Here is an 18,200-nt window from a genome sequence, read left to right on the forward strand (position 1 = left end):
AGTAAGGAAACTTGATTGAATCTCATTGTGCATACATACACAAGTAAATTTATACACATATACTAATATGTATTTTGCAGGAGAGGAAGCAATAGCAGAAATATGCAGGATGCAAAATGTACTCTAGAGAAATAGAAGTACAGGATGTATACATTATAAGTGCAAACTCAATAAATTAGTTAAAATTTTATTACTCAGTAAAGTGGGACCAGTTTACAAATGATGTGGCAATGGTAGCAGAGGTGGCAGGAAGGAACTCAGCACTCAACATGTCTAATAAATAAAGCTTAGTGATTCATTAAATATTACGATACTGTACAGGATCAAAACTTCCAATACTTCCATAGATCTTTAATTTATATCTTTCAGATAGGCCAAATATTCTAGGCAGGTAAGAAATTGCCTGTTGATATCATACTTTAAAGGAATTACCTTGGAAAATTAATGGTTTCACTGTCTATAAAAGCTGCACAAATCCAAAATATAATAGTTTCCAAGAATAATGGAAAATACTAGTCTATCATCTTGCTATCATTTTGGCTGCTCTTTGTACCTTCAAATATTTTTCACAACTAGTATACATATCTGCACCCTAACAAGTTTTTAAACGTTGTAAATATGGTCCATTTTCTTTGCAATTATCCTAAGGTGCTTTTGTGTGAAATGATTTACTAAAATATTTAGATTTGTTATCTAAAAATTAAATGAGTATTCCCACCATTTACTTTATCTCAGAAATTAGACTTGCAGAAGTTTTGAGTAGTCATAGGTCATTTCTGTCATGTAGTCTTGAGGCAGAAGGAAATTAACAAAAAGATGAACATCAGTTTTACAGTAACTAAACACACGACACCTAAGATATGGCTGTAAAGATAACCACATATTCCAATTATTTATTCAATATATGTGTCCTTTAGAGCTCACACTATTTCTTTTGTGCTTTATTTTTGATAGGATTAGTTTCATTTGATTTTTGTATTAAAGCAAAAGACAGACATCTGCTTTTCCTTGGCTTTAATTAGTCTCAAATTTATCTAAGAAGAGAGAAAATAATGCTCATTTCATAAAAGATTAACATCAATTTTAGGACAATTTTTTTTCTTCTCACAAATCTGTGCTGTGTTTATATTAACTAAATGTTTAAAAATACTAATCCTGAGCAAGAGAAAAATAAGAATAGTTTTGACTAAAGAATAAAATTCCTTCATTGTTAAACCTAAACAGCTTAAAAATTCAACAAAGAATATAAAGTCAGTAAGACTGGAATTCAAACTTCTGATGTCCATGGCAAACCTGAATACTCTGAGCAGAAATAAAACACACATAGTAGATAATACAGTAAGAAGCATCAGAAATTGATGCACCTGGATTTTGTTAAATATAACAAAGGTCACTCAGTCCTTCATGAATAAACCTAGCTGGGAGAACAGCACTGAACAGTGTATTGCATTGAACAGATCCCTCAGAAAGGCAACATTGGATTCTTTTTTAGATAGGCACAGACTTTTTTTTTCCAAAATATTCAGACATAAAAGACACATTTAGAAATATAATATGAATCCTGTTTTCATGAAGGCAAAAAGTTCTAGCCACTTTGGAAACCAAAGCAAGTCACTTGAGCTTTTAGTTATAGCTACCTCTCATGAAAAATAAGAGCTTACTACTCAGCACAGCAGTGTTATGACAAAGTATTTATACACCAGTGAAGGCATTAAGGACTTTGAACGTGAGTCAACTGAAGCCAAGCTCTAAGACTTTTCTGGTTCATGTGGTGAAAGTGCAGATGAGTGGGAAAGTGCTGGCACAGCAAGGATCTTCTCACAGCACTAAGGCCTGTCCACGTAGGAATAGTCAGTTGAAAGTCAGCACAGCAGACACTAGACAATGATTTCTGCCCTTGGCTTCATCAATATGCCTCTTCTTTTATTCAAACTGTCTCTCTTCCTCTTCGTCTGCTTCTTCAATGACCTGAATCTCATCTGCTTGAGGTAAGGAAGAATTCTCTTTCTGCAGTTTATTCCCATCAGCTTTACATTTCTCTTCTTCCTCTATGATTTCCTTCCATATCTTGTGGTTTTCTGTGAGGTGGTGCATTAGCTGACAAAATATTCGCCGTCTGCCTTTCCTTCTTTGTGGTTCTGTGAAATTTAAAACAAGTAAATTCTAATCATAGCAATATGATTCAATCATTCATTCAACAAATATCCGTGTGCCTATTATACTCCAGGCACTTATCTAAGCACTGGGGTTACAGTAGTATAGAATAAGATAAAGATAATTCCTGTACTATGGACCTCACATTCTAGGGGAAAGACCTAGATAAGCAAATAAGCAAAACATAAGTATGTTAGATGGTGTTAAGTATTATGGATAAAAATAAAGTGGAGAAGGGGATTAGGGACGACTGAGTCAGGGTGGGAGTCGGGGGGAGAGGAGGATGGTACTGAAATTTCAGATGATAAATAATAGTGCAAAGTTAAAAACCACCCTTTTAAGGATTTTTTGTATTAAACATGATTATCAAAATTTTGAGTATAAATAATTTTTAGAAGCCAGTCAACTTTCCCAAGTTGACAATCAGATGTGATGGCATGACTACTCTTCACTATGCTAATCCTGAATATAATATGTGTGAGTGTGTGTGTGTGGCGGGGGGGGGGGGTTGGGGAGTTCTTTGTAGTTGTGTGTTGATTTATAGCATGCTTGAAAAACAAAAAAATAATTCGATATAAATTAAATTCTACTTTAAAGAGCAAATAACTGATTTCATTTATAGTTACAAAGGTGACAAATGTTTCTTTTTCATTTTCTACTTATATTCATTGCCTTATATAGAAAAATATGTCCCTATAGTTTGGTAATTCAAATTCAATGCCACAAAACTTGGTTCTCCTCGTAGAGTCAGGGAATGTATATTTTCCTCTTCTCCCAACTGTTTTGATCCATTTCCCAAGTCTGTGTGAAGGGCAGATATTAGCAGGCTACTTTGGAACTTGTGCTCCTCAGCTGCGTAGCAGGGCTGGGGGAGGGTGGTGTGAGGAGGGGTGAGGTGAAGGAAGACTAGCCACTAGGACCCACCACCTCACATATGCTCAGATGTGGTGACAGCCCTATCATGGTTGAACAGGCGGAGCCTGATGAAGAGCACCGGCTGGAGGCAATACCTCAGGAGAGGCTGCTTTAACCAAGAACGCTTGTTGTGTGACAGCATTAGCATGAGACCCAGCACACAGCAGTTACTCAAAACGAGACAGTAGTTAAGATATGACTACTGAATCTGTATCTTAGAAACAAAGATACAAATCCAAATTAATGGACATTTGCAGTTAATAACATTAAAGAAATTATAGTATCCTTATATTCTTACTAGGATTTAGCTTGTCTTCTATTTCTTCATCGTCTGTATCTAATTCTTCACCATCTTCTTCTTCATAACAACTTTCAGTATCATCATCCTCTTCTGCTTCTATCCACTGACCTGGTAGCAAACCAGCAGCATCATAGGAGTTACACAGGGGACCCACTATGTGGGTGATAAAAGATTCTTGGAGTTTTGCTAGTTGAGGAGAAGAGCGATCCATGAAGGGACTGATGGGCAGACCAAGATTTGCTTCTTCATCTCCCTGATCATTTTAAAAAGAAATTTACATTTTTAACTGTTGAAAGAACAACCACTGAGCTTTGCTGTTAAAATTATTTTAAATAAGCATAGTCTACATCAAAATAATTTTTACAAAGAAGCATCAATGAATCTAATTACTCTATCATTTCAACTCTAAGAATTTCTCTAATATTTGGGAAATCCTAAACAAGACTTGATTCTCACTCTCCACCAGTCAACCAGTATGGTTGATACTCAGTTAACAAGTAAAATACACATCTTATTTTTTAAAATAAGTATCAGCAAATTTACTAACAACCTACAAAATTCTATAATGTCAAATATAGATTCTCTTTCTCCTGGGGGAGATGGTATAATGGAAACATTTTGTTATAGTTATACTTCAAAAGTACAGAGTTGAATTTTGCAAATGTTTTTCAAGCTGCTCTCCCTTTTTGTTAACAGCAGAACCCTTTAATGAACCTAAATCAGAAAAGCCAATATGTAAAACATAAAAGTAGAGCTACTGAGGTCGTCAGGATTCTGGGCCCAGAGCCCCACTTGCCTGCCCTGTGATACCCTCCCACTGTGGCCTCTGGGGTTCTGGAGAGCACAATCTGAGATCAGACAGATGTGGTTTCAAAACCTGCTTTTGCCGCCTATTACCTGTATGGTGTTGGGCAAGCTCTATGCCCAATTCATGTGTAAAATTTGAATAACTACCTTACAGGGTTGCTATGAGGATGAAAAGCAATATTATAAAAGTGTTTAGCACAGTGCTGAGCATTCCCCAAATGCTACTATTAACATTTCAGTTTCTAGTGTCTGAACTGGCAGGGGATGAATACTCTCCACAATGCACAGATTCTGCAGGCAAGCGTTGCCTTATCTTGGTGAGCCAGCATAACCAGCAACTGTCTCAGTGATTAACTGTTCCATGATTTAAAATCTTCTATAAGGAAGGAAACTATTAAGGTTAAAAAAAAAAAAAAAAAAAAGTTGGGTTTATCCATGCAATTTCATAGGTTTGGCTTTTTTTTTTTAATAAGAGTTTGGCTTTTCTAAGCCCCTGGCAATTAAATCACTATCAGGGTATAAAAATAGTATAATTCAGATAAGAAAAAAAGTTGGGCAGGGTTAGAATTTTGTATCCATATCTGAAGGAATTGAACAGCATAACCAGATTGAGAAGGAAGTTCAAAGTTCTGAGGAGGGAGGACTAGGACTTTCATGGAGATTAGTACATTTAACCTTCATGACAACTCTGTATGGTTGGGTGTCAGATGACATTTTTCTCCTTTGACATATGAATAATGAAACCTAGAAAGATTAAGTGAAACTGTCTGCAACAATACATTGTTTTTCGTGATAGATCTGGAATTATAATTGTTAACATTTATTGAGCACTTATGTGTCAGGAACTGTTCTAAGAACTTGAGATATTATTGTATTAATTCATTTAATCCTCATAGCAACTTTATGAGGTAGGTACCATCAATATTCCTATTTTATCATTGAGGAAACTGAGGCACAGAGAGGTTAAGTAACTTACCCAAGGTCACATTGCTGCTAAGGAAGAGGAGCCAGGATTCAACCTCAGGCTTGGCTTCCAAGTTTGCTTAATATGAATTAATTCTATATACTTTAAAAATAATTATATCATAAATTGGTCTAAATGAACTTCTCTAATGTTATTTCACCAAATTAATAAGTTTTCCAAAATTGTCATATACTACTACTTTTTTATTACCTCTGTTTGTCTGATAATATACAGATGGCATTTTTCTTAGCATAAAATTCTTTTATGAACATGAAATCTATTGGAGAACTCTGAGGCAGGCTTCAATTATCTTTGAGAATGAGGATAGGAATATGCAAACTGTATGCTGCAATCTACAAATTAGGTAAATATTTATAATAATTTATCACCCAAAATTACATATAATTTAGTTCAAATGTATCAGAATAGTAAAATATTAATAATCTTGGACTTATCTATTTCCGTGATTATACAGTATGGTATTTTGTAACCTGCAAACAGCAGAATATATATTATTGTGTTGGCATGTTTAGCTAAGGTGAATGAAAGACACTGCACATTTACTGGCCATTCAGCACAATCTGGGTGTGACAAGGTACAACAGGCAAGTGTGCATGGTTTATAGGCTCAGCTTCATCACTCCTACTGGAGTAGTCACTCCTGGTAAGAAAGCCCTGTCACAAAGCCCTCACTTGGTAGACATCTTGATCGTTCCTGATTATTAGAGCCAACAAGGATTCCCAAGGAATGCAATTCCAAAGTCAAGATGATGTATTTGATATTTTGGAGATATGAAATGTTAGGCTTGTAGGGAAATCAGTATACTTGTACATTGTAGGGAGCCTCAAAATTGGACAAAAATGGTACAGATTCTTCAAAGTAGTAGGATTATTTTAAAGACAAGATTTTAAAACATAAAAGAAAAGAGCATGTTTATATCTTTGAATCCTTGAAAATCACCAAGTTTCTACTTTGTCCCCATTTCTAGCCTTCTAATTTCTTATCCTCTGCCAGGACTTTTACCCAGTTGTTGCTTCTAAGGCAGTCTTTCTATAGCAGAGTTGAAAATGGGTTGATATTCTTTAAATATAATCTAAATATACCCTGAATCAATTAAAAACCTTTTCATTTAGAAATAAATTATCCTAGGTTATAGGCTCTCAGGGTTGAGAGAGACCTTGGAATCATAATGTAGTCTGTCCTTCCCTCTAGACTCAAGAGGGTACATTCAACCCACTCCAGAGAGGCAACAAGTTATTTTTTATTGTTTTAAATTTTAGCAGCAAAGGCAAAAAGAGCTGAGAAAACACTAAAACCAGAGCCAATGCAACAATTTCTAGCCATTTTTGGTCAAAGCAACTCAGATTTCAAACATTCAGCATACCTATCCAAATCCCAAAGAGTAGTGTCTACAGACAGCAGCTCTTAAAAATCCCACCAATCTCATGTTTCCACTTACCTGCTCATAAAATTCATTGACAATGCCTTCTGTCCATTTCAAATGCAAGTCCCGAACTTTTGCTGGGCCATTTATGTCTGCCAGTTTGATGCACACCTGGCATACCAGGAGGCGATCATTTTCATTACTCCATTCTATACCATTACTATTTACATCATTGGCCTATTTTGGAAAAACAGAATTACTTTAGGTTCTAAGGGCATAAGAGTTTTGTTTTTGTTTTTTATTGTATTCTGTTTGTTCTTTTTTTTGGTTTTTGTTTTTTACCAAATTATCTTAAAACTGTTTCCTGTCCAGATGACAGAAAGGAATTTCAATAAATGCTTCTTTTAATCAGTTTGTGCCATAACATGGATCTCTATGGGTTAAATTTCCCTCTGAAGTGTCAGTATAATTTTGTTTCAATGGAAGCAGAGGCTATAAAAACATAACCCATGGTTTGTTTCAATATTTGTGATTACCACAGAGAATTGCAATTTGTGTGTATATATATTACATATTAATGTTAATATATAATATATATTATAAGTATATGTATATGCAAAACATCCATAAATCAAATAAGAATTGTAACTATTTCTACCTCAAAAAAGATCACTTAAGGATCTAAGAAGAAGTTGGCTCTAGCTGTGAAAGGCAGCATGATATAGTTGAAAGAACACTAGTCGTAGCAGCTGATCCCTATGGTTTTAAATCCTGACTCATAATAAGTTACAATTCATTGTGTAACACTGGAAAAATTACTTAATCTTCTTGAGTCTAACTTTCTTCATTTATAAAACAGGAAAAGTAATATCAATTTAGCCATGATACCATAAGGATTAACAAATGAAAAATGCCTAGTTCATAGTAAATGCTAAATAAATGCTAACATTGTTATTTAAATAAATGGTAATTATCATCATTAATTAGGCAAATCACCATAACTTTCAAGAACTCAAACTTCCTCTTGTAAAAAATGAAGTGAATGAGGCCAGCCCCCTGGTGTAGTGGTTTAAAGTTTGGCAGGGTCCGCTTAAGCAGCCCGGGTTTGTGGATTCAGATCCCAGGTGTGGACCTACACCACTTGTCAGCCATGCTGTGGCAGTGACCAACATATAAAATACAGAATAAATAACAGGTGTTAGCTCAGGGAGAATCTTCCTCAAGCAAAGAGGAAGACTGGCAACAGATGTTAGCTCAGGACAAAGCTCAGCAAAAAAAAAAAAAATGAAGTGAATGGGCAGATCAGTGACTTTGGAACTTGAGTGTGACGGTAGTTTTTTTGGTACCAAACTCTTTTGCGAGAGGAAAATTTATGTTGACCACCACTATAGAAAACACTTAAAAGGAGAGCTCTTTTGATTGAAACTGTGTAGGAGGTCTGGAGCCCCATTCACGTATTTTCCTGAGAGACTACAGAATAGAAGTCTCTGAGGAACATAAATTCACAAGTATTGGGCTAGATGATCTTTCACTTGTAAAAACTTCTATTACTCTGACTTAAGCATTTAAATGAATTTTTATTATTAAATTAAAATAAAAGTTAATAGAGCTATACAACTACAAAATAATTTTAAAGGCATACTGATTTTTTTTTTAAATAATTTTATTTATTTATTTTTTCCCCCCCAAAACTCCAGTAGATAGTTGTATGTCATAGCTGCACATCCTTCTAGTTGCTGTATGTAGGACGCGGCCTCAGCATGGCCGGAGAAGCGGTGCGTCGGTGCGCGCCCAGGATCCGAACCCAGGCCGCCAGCAGCGGAGTGCGTGCACTTAACCGCTAAGCCACGGGGCCGGCCCAGCATACTGATTTCTTGCTGATTTTTTGTAAGCATCTTATTAATGCTATGACAGCAACATATACGGGGTCTCCTTCCAGAGGGTTAAATCTAATACTCCTTTGTTACCAGTTCCTCTACCCCGAAGGCACACCTTCCTTTAGGTCACAAACATCATCAAGAAAACAACAGCTTCCTGCCAGCAAAAGAGGGGGGCATCCTTCCCTCAGGAATCTAAAGCAGTGGTTCTCAACTCTTTTTTGCCCCAAATGTCTGAGGGACAGAACACACTCCCATTAGTATACTCTCACATGAGGGCAGTGATTCTCAATTTCCTAGTGAATGTGGGTTCAGTGAAGGCAAGGTCTTCAACTTGTTCTTTCCTTATTCTTCACTTCTTCTTGACTGCATATAGTGGGCAATCCCAATAACTAGTTGTTGAAAGATGCATTATTCTCAAGTTGAAGAGTGGAGAGTACTTCTCTCTCACATCAGCCAGTTAGACACTAATATAACGAAAGTGTAAAAGGTGCAGCAAAGTAGGCATAACTGGCTTCTTAGAAACACAACTTTACCATCATAAATGTCTTACTTGGCACTGTGCACAATTTTATCAAATCTGCCCCTAAAAGCTTTTGACATAATTAATTGGTTTGTCACTGTGTGAAAGAAAAGTCACAACAATATAAGTCTGTGTCAGAAAGGAAATGTAGCAAGCAGCAGTATTTTAGGACTTGTTATATTAATAAAAATGTTTTATTTTTAAAAATATTGGCATATATATTGTCTTACATCAGATATTTATTATGACTTCATGAGTAGTATTCTAACTTAACATTAAAAAATATCTTTTATCAGCAACACTGACAATAATGATTTCCATTTTTGAAACCAGGCATTAATTTGCATAACAAACCTTGGCATTGAATTCAGCAAGGAAATCAAAATGCTTTTTAAGATCTGTAGCAAGGATTGCTTCAATGACTAAAAAACGAAAGCGCTTGAATTCCACATGATCGAGATTAAGAAGGAAGTTGTATTCTGGGTGAGAAAGATACAGATTCCAAGCTGATGCAGCATGATGATTTTCCAGAACAGATCTATCATTGTACAAAACTGCCTAGAAAGGAATAAGAAAAATGAGGCAAGCATCTCAAAGATATTAAACTTTAATAATAAATAGGATCACATTGGAAGAATACAAACAATGAGTACCTCCTATATGCCAGGCATTTTAACACCTGTGAAGAGGGTTGATAATTTTATAAAAGAGTAGCCTGAAGTGCAAAGAGGATAAGGTACACCTTTCTAGCAGACACAGGTAGTAAGTGAAAGGATAATCTGTCTCCAAAGTTCATCTTTTCAGACACCATCCTGCCTACCAAGAGATGTGTCAAGTTGATATTTGAGGTCTACTTCATTAAATCAGTAAACCTCAGATACAGCTGCTGTTAATAAAGTCATGAGGGATATAGAGCACATTTAGGGATACATTTCTGTTCTTTAGCCAGCATGGAATGAATGGTCGTGGTGACTGAAGAAGAGGAAGCAGGAGTCCTGTCCAGGGTGAGTCAGAGACCCACATGTCTGAGAAGGACATGTTCTACACTCCCATACTGACACAGTGCCTGGGAGTAAGACAGAAGTATGAAACAGGTAAAAGCACAAATCCTCTGGTTCAAGTGCTGTGGAACTATTCATTTTTTCTCTGTCTCACTTCAAAGGAAGACCCTGAGGTACTTCCTCAGTACTCTAGGACTTTGGAATACAAATTTTAAAAAACACTGGATTATAGAATTTTTTAACCCTCTTCCACCTCTAAAAATTAAACAATTTTTTAAATTATTAAATAAGCATAGTAATTATTAAAAGAACGTCCACAGCCAGTGCTAAAGGCTGGGGATAAAAATAAAAACACTGTCCCTGTTTTCATCAGAGCTTCCGGTCTAATGGGAAAGAAGGACAGATAAAAATAGAATGTAATCTCAGTTAAGATACATATTCTGAGACCTTAATTAAATAGTTTTACATATTATTTATTAAAATTAGCTATAGTTTAAATTTAAGCATAGATACCATTTGGTTGCTTTTCTACATCATTTGATTTTATGTAAGCAATGAAATGATTTATACTTTGAAATGGGCCGTATAAAGGCTGGAAATAATCTAAGTGTCCATCAATGGATGAATGGATAAAGAAGATGTGGTGTATGCAGTCGTCCCTCAGTATCCATGGAGGATTGGTTCCAGGACCCCTGTAGATACCAAAATCCACAGATGCTCAAGTCCCTAATATAAAATGGCATAGTATTTGCATATAACCTCCACACATCCTCTCATCTACTTTAAATCATCTCAAGGTTAGTTATAATACATAATACAATGTAAATGCTATGTAAATAGTTGTTACACCGTATTGTTTAGAGAATAGCGACAAGAAAAAAAAGTCTGTACATGTTCAGTATAGATACAACCATCATAGGCCTTTCAATCCATGGTTGGTTGAATCCGAAGATGCAGAACCCACGGATATGGAGAGCCAACTGTATATACGTACAATGGAATATTATTCAGCCATGAGAAAGAAGAAAATCCTGCCATTTGTGGTGACACAGATGGACCTCGAGAGCATTACACTAAGTGAGGTAAGTCAGAGAAAGACAAATACCATATGATATCACTTACATGTGTAATCTAAAAAAGCTGAATTCACAGAAACAGAATGGTGGTTAACAAGAGCTAGGAGATAGGGGAATTGGGGAGATATTGGTCAAAGGGTACAAACGCAGTCACAAGATGAATAAGTTCTGGGGATCTAATGTACAGCGTTGTAATTATAGTTAACAATACTGTGTTATATACTTGAAAGTTGCTAAGAGACTAGATCTTAACTGTTCTCACCACAAAAAATAAATAGCTATGTGACATGATGGAGGTGTTAGCTATTGCTATGGTGGTAATCAAAATATATGTGTGTCAAATCAACAGGTGGTACACCTTAAACTTTACACAATGTTATATGTCAATTATATCTCAATAAAAAAACAAAATGCATTTCATACTAACCTTAACACAACTTCTAAACATTGTAAATCCGAAAGAGAAAGAATAAGCTTCAAAGACTCCCTAAGGGGTCACTTTACATTTAATAGCAATTTGACTAATTCATGCTCAAATCCGATAAAGACTGATACACTATCAAAACAGCTTTGTCTGTTCAGGAAGAAGTAATCAAACTCCCAGCTCAATAAAGCACAATGTATAATGAGTGTCCTATAAAGCTAGCTGACTTGATAAATTCTCAGCTAATGAGATCAGTAAAAGAAATGAGTAAGTTCAGAATTCCTTCAGCATCCAAACTACCCTTTGAAATTACCAAAGAAATATAAAATGGGGGCAAAAAATCTGAATATTAAAATCCAGACATAATCACCATACTGGAGTCTTCAAAGACATGGTAAAAGTGGGAATGGATTAGGAAAGGCCAACTAAGCCACTGCATAAGAAAGAAAAACCTACCTGGAGAATAAGTGGAAGGAGTCCCCTGGTGGACCCCAATAAACTCACTATCTCATAACTGAGTAGAGGCAAGACTCATGGAGCAGTAAGTAGGACGCAAATGTCAATTCTACTTTAGGAAGAATATTGGATGGCAGCACATAGAGCAACAAGCCAAGCTTAAACTTAGTGACAAAAACATTCCAGGGGCCGGCCTGGTGGCATAGTGGTTAAGTTCATGCGCTCTGCTTAGGTGGCCCGGGGTTCACCAGTTCAGATCCTGGGCGTGGACCTACTCACCACTCATCAAACCATGCTGAGGCGGCGTCCCACAAAGAGCAACTAAAGGGATGTACAACTGTGGCATACAACTATCTGCTGGGGCTTTGGGGAGAAAAAAGGAGGAAGACTGGCAATAGATGTTAGCTCAGGGCCAATCTTCCTCAAAAAAAGAAAAAGAAAGAAAAACATTCCAGGTAAAACAGATAATGAAGCTTCAGCAGGCTTTTACTGAGGGCTCTATGACAACTAGAGAAGGAAGACAGTGCCCCAGCTAACATCCTTTGACTTTTTGCTAAAGCATCTTGCTACCTGCTTTCTCTAGCTGTGGATCCCTCCCTTCTCTCCACAGGCAAATACATCTCTGATTTGGCAAAGCAAGTTAGTTTATCATAAATTTTACTTTTCACTCTCTTTCAGTCAGAAATAGAAGTATAATGATGTACACCTGAAATTTATACAATGTTACAAACCAATTTGCTGGCAATAAAATAAAAAATAAACAGAAAAAAACATTCAGTAAAAAAAAAAAAAAAGTTACCTGTGGAAATCATGAGCTATTAAAGAATAAAGCCCCATTGGAGAAAATTAATCAGACAGCACTTTTAACTATTTCCTCCCTCTCTCTCTCCCTCGCTCCCTCTCTCTCTCTCTCAATCCTACTCTTGTTCTGGTTAGAGAATCTAACTCCTATATATGAATAGTGAGAGCGTATGAAAGAGACAGAAGTGAGAAAAGGAATATAGAGAACGCCTATAGAAGATGAAAGAATCAGAACTGAGGTTTAAACATAGAGCCATAAAGTGAAGAAGTAAGATGAATTCAGCAAACAATAACTGACTACTTTTTGTAAGGCATGAAGTTAGAAATATAAAGATGACATTTCAGGAATCACCAGCCTAAACAAACACCCACAACCACACTAAATTCTACTTAAAACCAAGTATTTAGTTCCAAGTCCTAATGTTTAAAGCTATTATAATTACTGTATCCATTTGTTGGAAACTCCTACCTCTTATGCAAATTGTGACCCTAAAGGAATCTTGCACCTTATCAGCTGTACTGGATACAAAAATAATGTGGTGCTAGAGGAATTTTACATACACGAATATATTCAGAGCTAAAAGATTTAGAGTCTGGATATTAAGGCATGTCTTAGGGAAAAAAGGGGACAACAACAACAAAAATAATAATAGTTCTCGATCATTATAGCTTTTAGCCTTACAAAGGACCTTGCCAGAAGGAAGAGTAAGTCTTAAATCTAGTCAGTCTTATCAATTTGATCAAAGGGAAAAATATTGACAGCAAGGACTCCAGAATTTTATAAAACAGTGTGTTACTCTTTCATGAACATTTTATTCATTTTCCAGTTGAAGAAGGTGATTTTTCCTTAATTCTTTAACACACACCATGTCAATGCTATGTGTTATTATCCAGTTAATTACAATGTAGATGGAATGGCCATATGATTCACCTCAAGAATGGTTTACAAAGGGATATATATACAGTATGGTTGTAAAATTTCTTCTTTAAACTTTTTTCTGAAAAAGTATTTCCTACCTGAGGGGCATTTGTAGCCACTAGAAATGCATTTGTCCGCCCTGGGTGATCATAATCATGCATGGCAGCTGCCACATATAGAGCCATCAATTCCAATGCAGGAATGTTTGAAGACAGGCAACCATAGCTCTCATCTGGAATAGAGCAGCTCCTCGAAGAAATGTAAGCAATTTGCCCGGGGCTAATTCTACCATCAGACTCTGAGGAATAAGCAAAATAAACCAGCATTACACATAACTTCCAATGAGGCTAAGGTGGAGATTCCCCATAGGTAATATGATTATTTATCTTATTTGTTGACTTACCTAAGAAATAGACTCTATTTATAAACATGGACTTAAAACAGTATATTATTTCCAGCATACATGCTAATAAAGAGAAACAGTATTATATATGACCCTGATGTCACTTACTTTACAGGATATGATAGGATTCTCATGATGCTCTCTTACTCTGACTAATAACAATTTTTAAAAGCCTCTGATTTTCTAAACATTTGTAAGGCTAGATATAATGGCCAGGGAATAGGAGGCAAGAAGAAAAAGCAATCTAGAGAATAAAATTTCACGAAAACAGTATGGAGATTTAGGAATTTAATATATTAACAAAGCAAGCTTCTCAACATGGATGCTTTTCAAATCTTATCCAGATAGATTACATTTGATTTGCAGCCCTGACTACAACACTTCTTCCCCTTCTTTTTCCTTCCATGAAGCCTCTTATAAAACAATGGAAAGAAAAACTATGGAAAATGAAAAGGCATGGAAAACTGAGGAATGTCTCAGAAAGATAACTCTCTTTTTATCCTCTAATTAGAAACAATATTTTCACTATCAGCACTGTGCTTTTGGTGTCTTAATATCTTACTATTGATTTCTTCCTTTTTTGTATTTTGGTGGCTTTATTTATTTAAATGGTCACTCTAATATTTTTGCTAAAGGGATCTTAAAGTGTAAGAAGGAAAAAATAAACTATATTTAGAGTAGGAAATAAAACCACAAAGATATTAGAGAGATACAAAAATTCATTGGCTGTGCTCACCAGTAGAAACTAGGAATAATATCCTGGCTTGTCAAAGTCCAAAATAATTTTTATCATAATTTAGTTCACTCTATTTTTGCCATCACAAGAATTTTTTTAACATAATGACTTAAATACACACTAGTGATAATTATAAAGATACCTCATTATTTTCATGCTGTTTATATTTTGTACCTAAATAGTTTTAGAATCACCCACACTAGAGCTATTTTTTAAATAATTATAAAAAATAAAAAGACAAATGTATGGATAAAGATAGATTTAAACGTTCAATTTCTTGGGGCCGGCCTGGTGGCGCAAGCGGTTAAGTGTGCGCACTCCGCTGCAGCGGCCCGGGGTTCACCGGTTTGGATCCCAGGCACGCACCGACACACTGCTTGGCAAGCCATGCTGTGGCGGTGTCCCATATAAAGTGGAGGAAGATGGGCATGGATGTTAGCCCAGGGCCAGTCTTCCTCAGCAAAAAAGAGAAGGATTGGCAGATGTTAGCACAGGGCTGATCTCCTCACCAAAAAATAAATAAATAAATAAACATTCAAATTTCTAATCAGAAGACTTAAGTTATCAACATCAGAGCCAATAACTTGGATTTTCCCTGTGTTATATGCATTCTGAATTTCCTCTAGAATTTCTAAAATATATATAAAAATATCAGAAATGGCAAAAGACATCCTTTAAACTCAATCATTACTTAGAATTGACATATTAGGATCTATGAATTTAACATGAAATTAATAGTATGAAAAAGAAAATAGCTGGCAAGAACAATTACACATAACTATTGTAGATCCCATTTATTTACTTTCTTTCAGAAAATGGTGATTCTTTTAATTGGCTGATTAATTTAAAAAGAAGTCTCAGTAAAAGGCATCCAGATTGGAAAGGAAGAGGTAAAACTATCTCCATTTACAGATGACATGATCTTATATATAGAAAAATCCTAAAAAATCCACTGAAAAACTATTAGAAGTAATAAATGAGATCATCAAGATTGCAGGGTACAAGATCAATATTCAAAAAATCAATTGTATTTCTTCACACTAGCAATGAATAAGCAAAAAATGAACCCAAGAAAACAATTCCATTTACATGAGCAGGACAGCTAATTTTTGACAAAGGAGCCAAGAACATAAAATGGAGAAAGGAAAGTCTCTTCAATAAATGGTGTTGGGGAAACTAGACTGCCACATGCAAAAGAATGAAAGTAGACCATTATCTTACACCATAGACAAAAATTAACTCAAAATGGATTAGACTTGAATGTAAGATCTGAAACCATAAAACTCCTAGAAGAAAACATAGATAGTATCTTTTTGAATATCATGTCTCTTTCAGGCAAGGGCAACAAAAGAAAAAATAAACAGGACTATATCAAACTAAAAAGCTTCTGCATGGCAAAGGAAACCATCAACAAAAGGAAAAGACAACCCTCCAATTCGGAGAAAATATTTGCAAATCATGTATCTGATAAGAGGTTAATTTCCAAAATATATAAAGAACTCATACAACTCAATAATAAACAAACAACCTGATCAAAAAATGGGCAGAGGACATGAACAGACATTTTTCCAAAGAAGATATACAGATGACCAACAGGCACATGAAGAGATGTTCATCACTAATTATTAGGAAAATGCAAGTCTAAACTACAATGAGATATTACCTCACACCTGTCAGAATGGCTATCATTAAAAAGACAAGAAATAACAAGCGTTGGAGAGGATGTGGAGAAAAGGGAACCCTCATACCCTGCTGGTGGGAATGCAAACTAGTGCAGCCACTATGGATAACAATATAGAGATTTCTCAAAAAATTAAAAATAGAACTACTGTATAACCCAGCTATTCCAATTCTGGGTATTTATTCAAAGAACTTGAAAAGCAATTCGAAAAGATATATGCACCCCTATGTTCATTGCAGCATTATTCACAATAGCCAAGACTTGCAAGCAATCTAAGTGCCCATCAACAGATGAATGGATAAAGATGTGGTGTTTGTATATATATATATACAATTGAATTCTACTCAGCCATAAAAAAGATGAAATCGTGTCATTTGTGACAACATGGATGGACCTTGAGGGTATTATGCTAAGCAAAATAAGTCAGACAGAGAAAGACAAATACCATATGATTTTACTTGTATGTGGAAGATAAAAAAGCAAACACATAGATATGGAGAACAGATTGGTAGTTAGCAGAGGGGAAGGCGGTGGGGGGAGGGTGAAAGGGATAAAGGGGCACATAGGTATGGTGACAGACGGAAACTAGACTTTTGGTGGTGAACATGAGTCAGTCTACAGAAGCCGAAATATAATGATGCACACCTAAAATGTACATAATGTTATAAACCAATGTGACCTCAATAAAATTTTTTTAAAAAGAATAAAATACTTAGGAATAAACTTAACAAAAGAAGTGCAAAACTAGTATTCTGAAAACTAAAAACTAATGTTGAAAGAAATTAAAGACTTAAACAAGTGAAAAAATACACAAGTTTATGGATTAGAAGACTTAATATTGTGTATTAAGATGGCAATACTCCCCCAAATTATCTAGAGATTCAACAAAATCCCTATCAAAACTTACAGCTGGCTTTTTTGGTAGCAATTCACAAGCTGAACCTAAAATTCATATGGGAGTGCAAGAGATTCAGAACAGCCGAAACAATCTTGAAAAAGAAGAACAAAGTTGAAGGACTCACACTTCCCAATTTCAAAGCTTACTACAAACCTTTAGTAATGGAGATTAGTATGGTACTGGCATAAGGATAGACACATAGATCAATGGAATAGAATTGAGAGTCCAGAAATAAACCCTCATATTTATGGTCAATTGATTTTGGACAAGGGTGCCATAACCTTGTTGAGAGCCAACTATGTGCCCTGCCTGATGCTAGGCACTTTCATATATGTTATTTCATTTAATGCTCAGATCTTATAAGGTAGAAACTCCGATTTAATAACATTTAGGAGCTGACTAGGTGTAGAATATATAAAGAATGAGGATTAGAATATATAAAGAACAATTCTTTTCAACAAATGGTGCTGGGACATGGATATCCATGTGCAAAAGAATGTTGGACCTTTTCCTTACTCCATACCCCCAAATTAGTTCCAATGGATCATAGACCTAAACTTAAGAACTATAACTATAAAACTCTTAGAAGAAAACATAGGGGTAAATCTTCATGACCTTGAGTTAGGCAAATACTTCTTAGATATGACACCAAAAGCACAAGCAACAAAAGAAAAAATTAGATAAATTAAACTTCAAAATTAAAACGTTTTGTGCTTCAATAGACAACCTAAAGAAAGTGAAAAGACAACTCACAGAATGGGAGCCAACTGCTGCAAATCATAAAACTGAAAAGGCTGCAAATCATAAATCTGATATATTCTATATCCAGAATATATAAAGAACTGCTAAAATTCAATGATAAAAAGACAAAGGACCAAAT

The 18,200-nt window shown here is 35.4% G+C and overlaps 1 protein-coding gene across 3 annotated transcripts in view; it reads right to left on the bottom strand.

Moving 5' to 3' along the window:
• Window positions 1-171: 171 nt before the first annotated feature.
• The window catches only part of PDE3B (phosphodiesterase 3B), a 180,889-nt gene continuing 162,860 nt past the window's right edge, over window positions 172-18,200 (bottom strand). For 2 of the 3 annotated variants that reach the window (XM_087433174.1, XM_087433172.1), the window contains 5 exons: window positions 13,701-13,900; window positions 9,280-9,483; window positions 6,601-6,762; window positions 3,368-3,623; window positions 172-2,138 (listed from right to left, as the gene is read on the bottom strand). In XM_087433174.1, the coding sequence (XP_087289300.1) occupies window positions 1,924-2,138; window positions 3,368-3,623; window positions 6,601-6,762; window positions 9,280-9,483; window positions 13,701-13,900 (1,037 nt within the window). In that variant the 3' untranslated portion in view covers window positions 172-1,923. The remainder of the gene's footprint in view (window positions 2,139-3,367; window positions 3,624-6,600; window positions 6,763-9,279; window positions 9,484-13,700; window positions 13,901-18,200) is intronic. The other variant, XM_087433173.1, reaches the window with a different exon arrangement.

Source organism: Ceratotherium simum, chromosome 7, assembly GCF_057802395.1.
Source record: "Ceratotherium simum simum isolate JZ-2026a chromosome 7, ASM5780239v1, whole genome shotgun sequence".
Taxonomy (NCBI): Eukaryota; Metazoa; Chordata; class Mammalia; order Perissodactyla; family Rhinocerotidae; genus Ceratotherium; species Ceratotherium simum.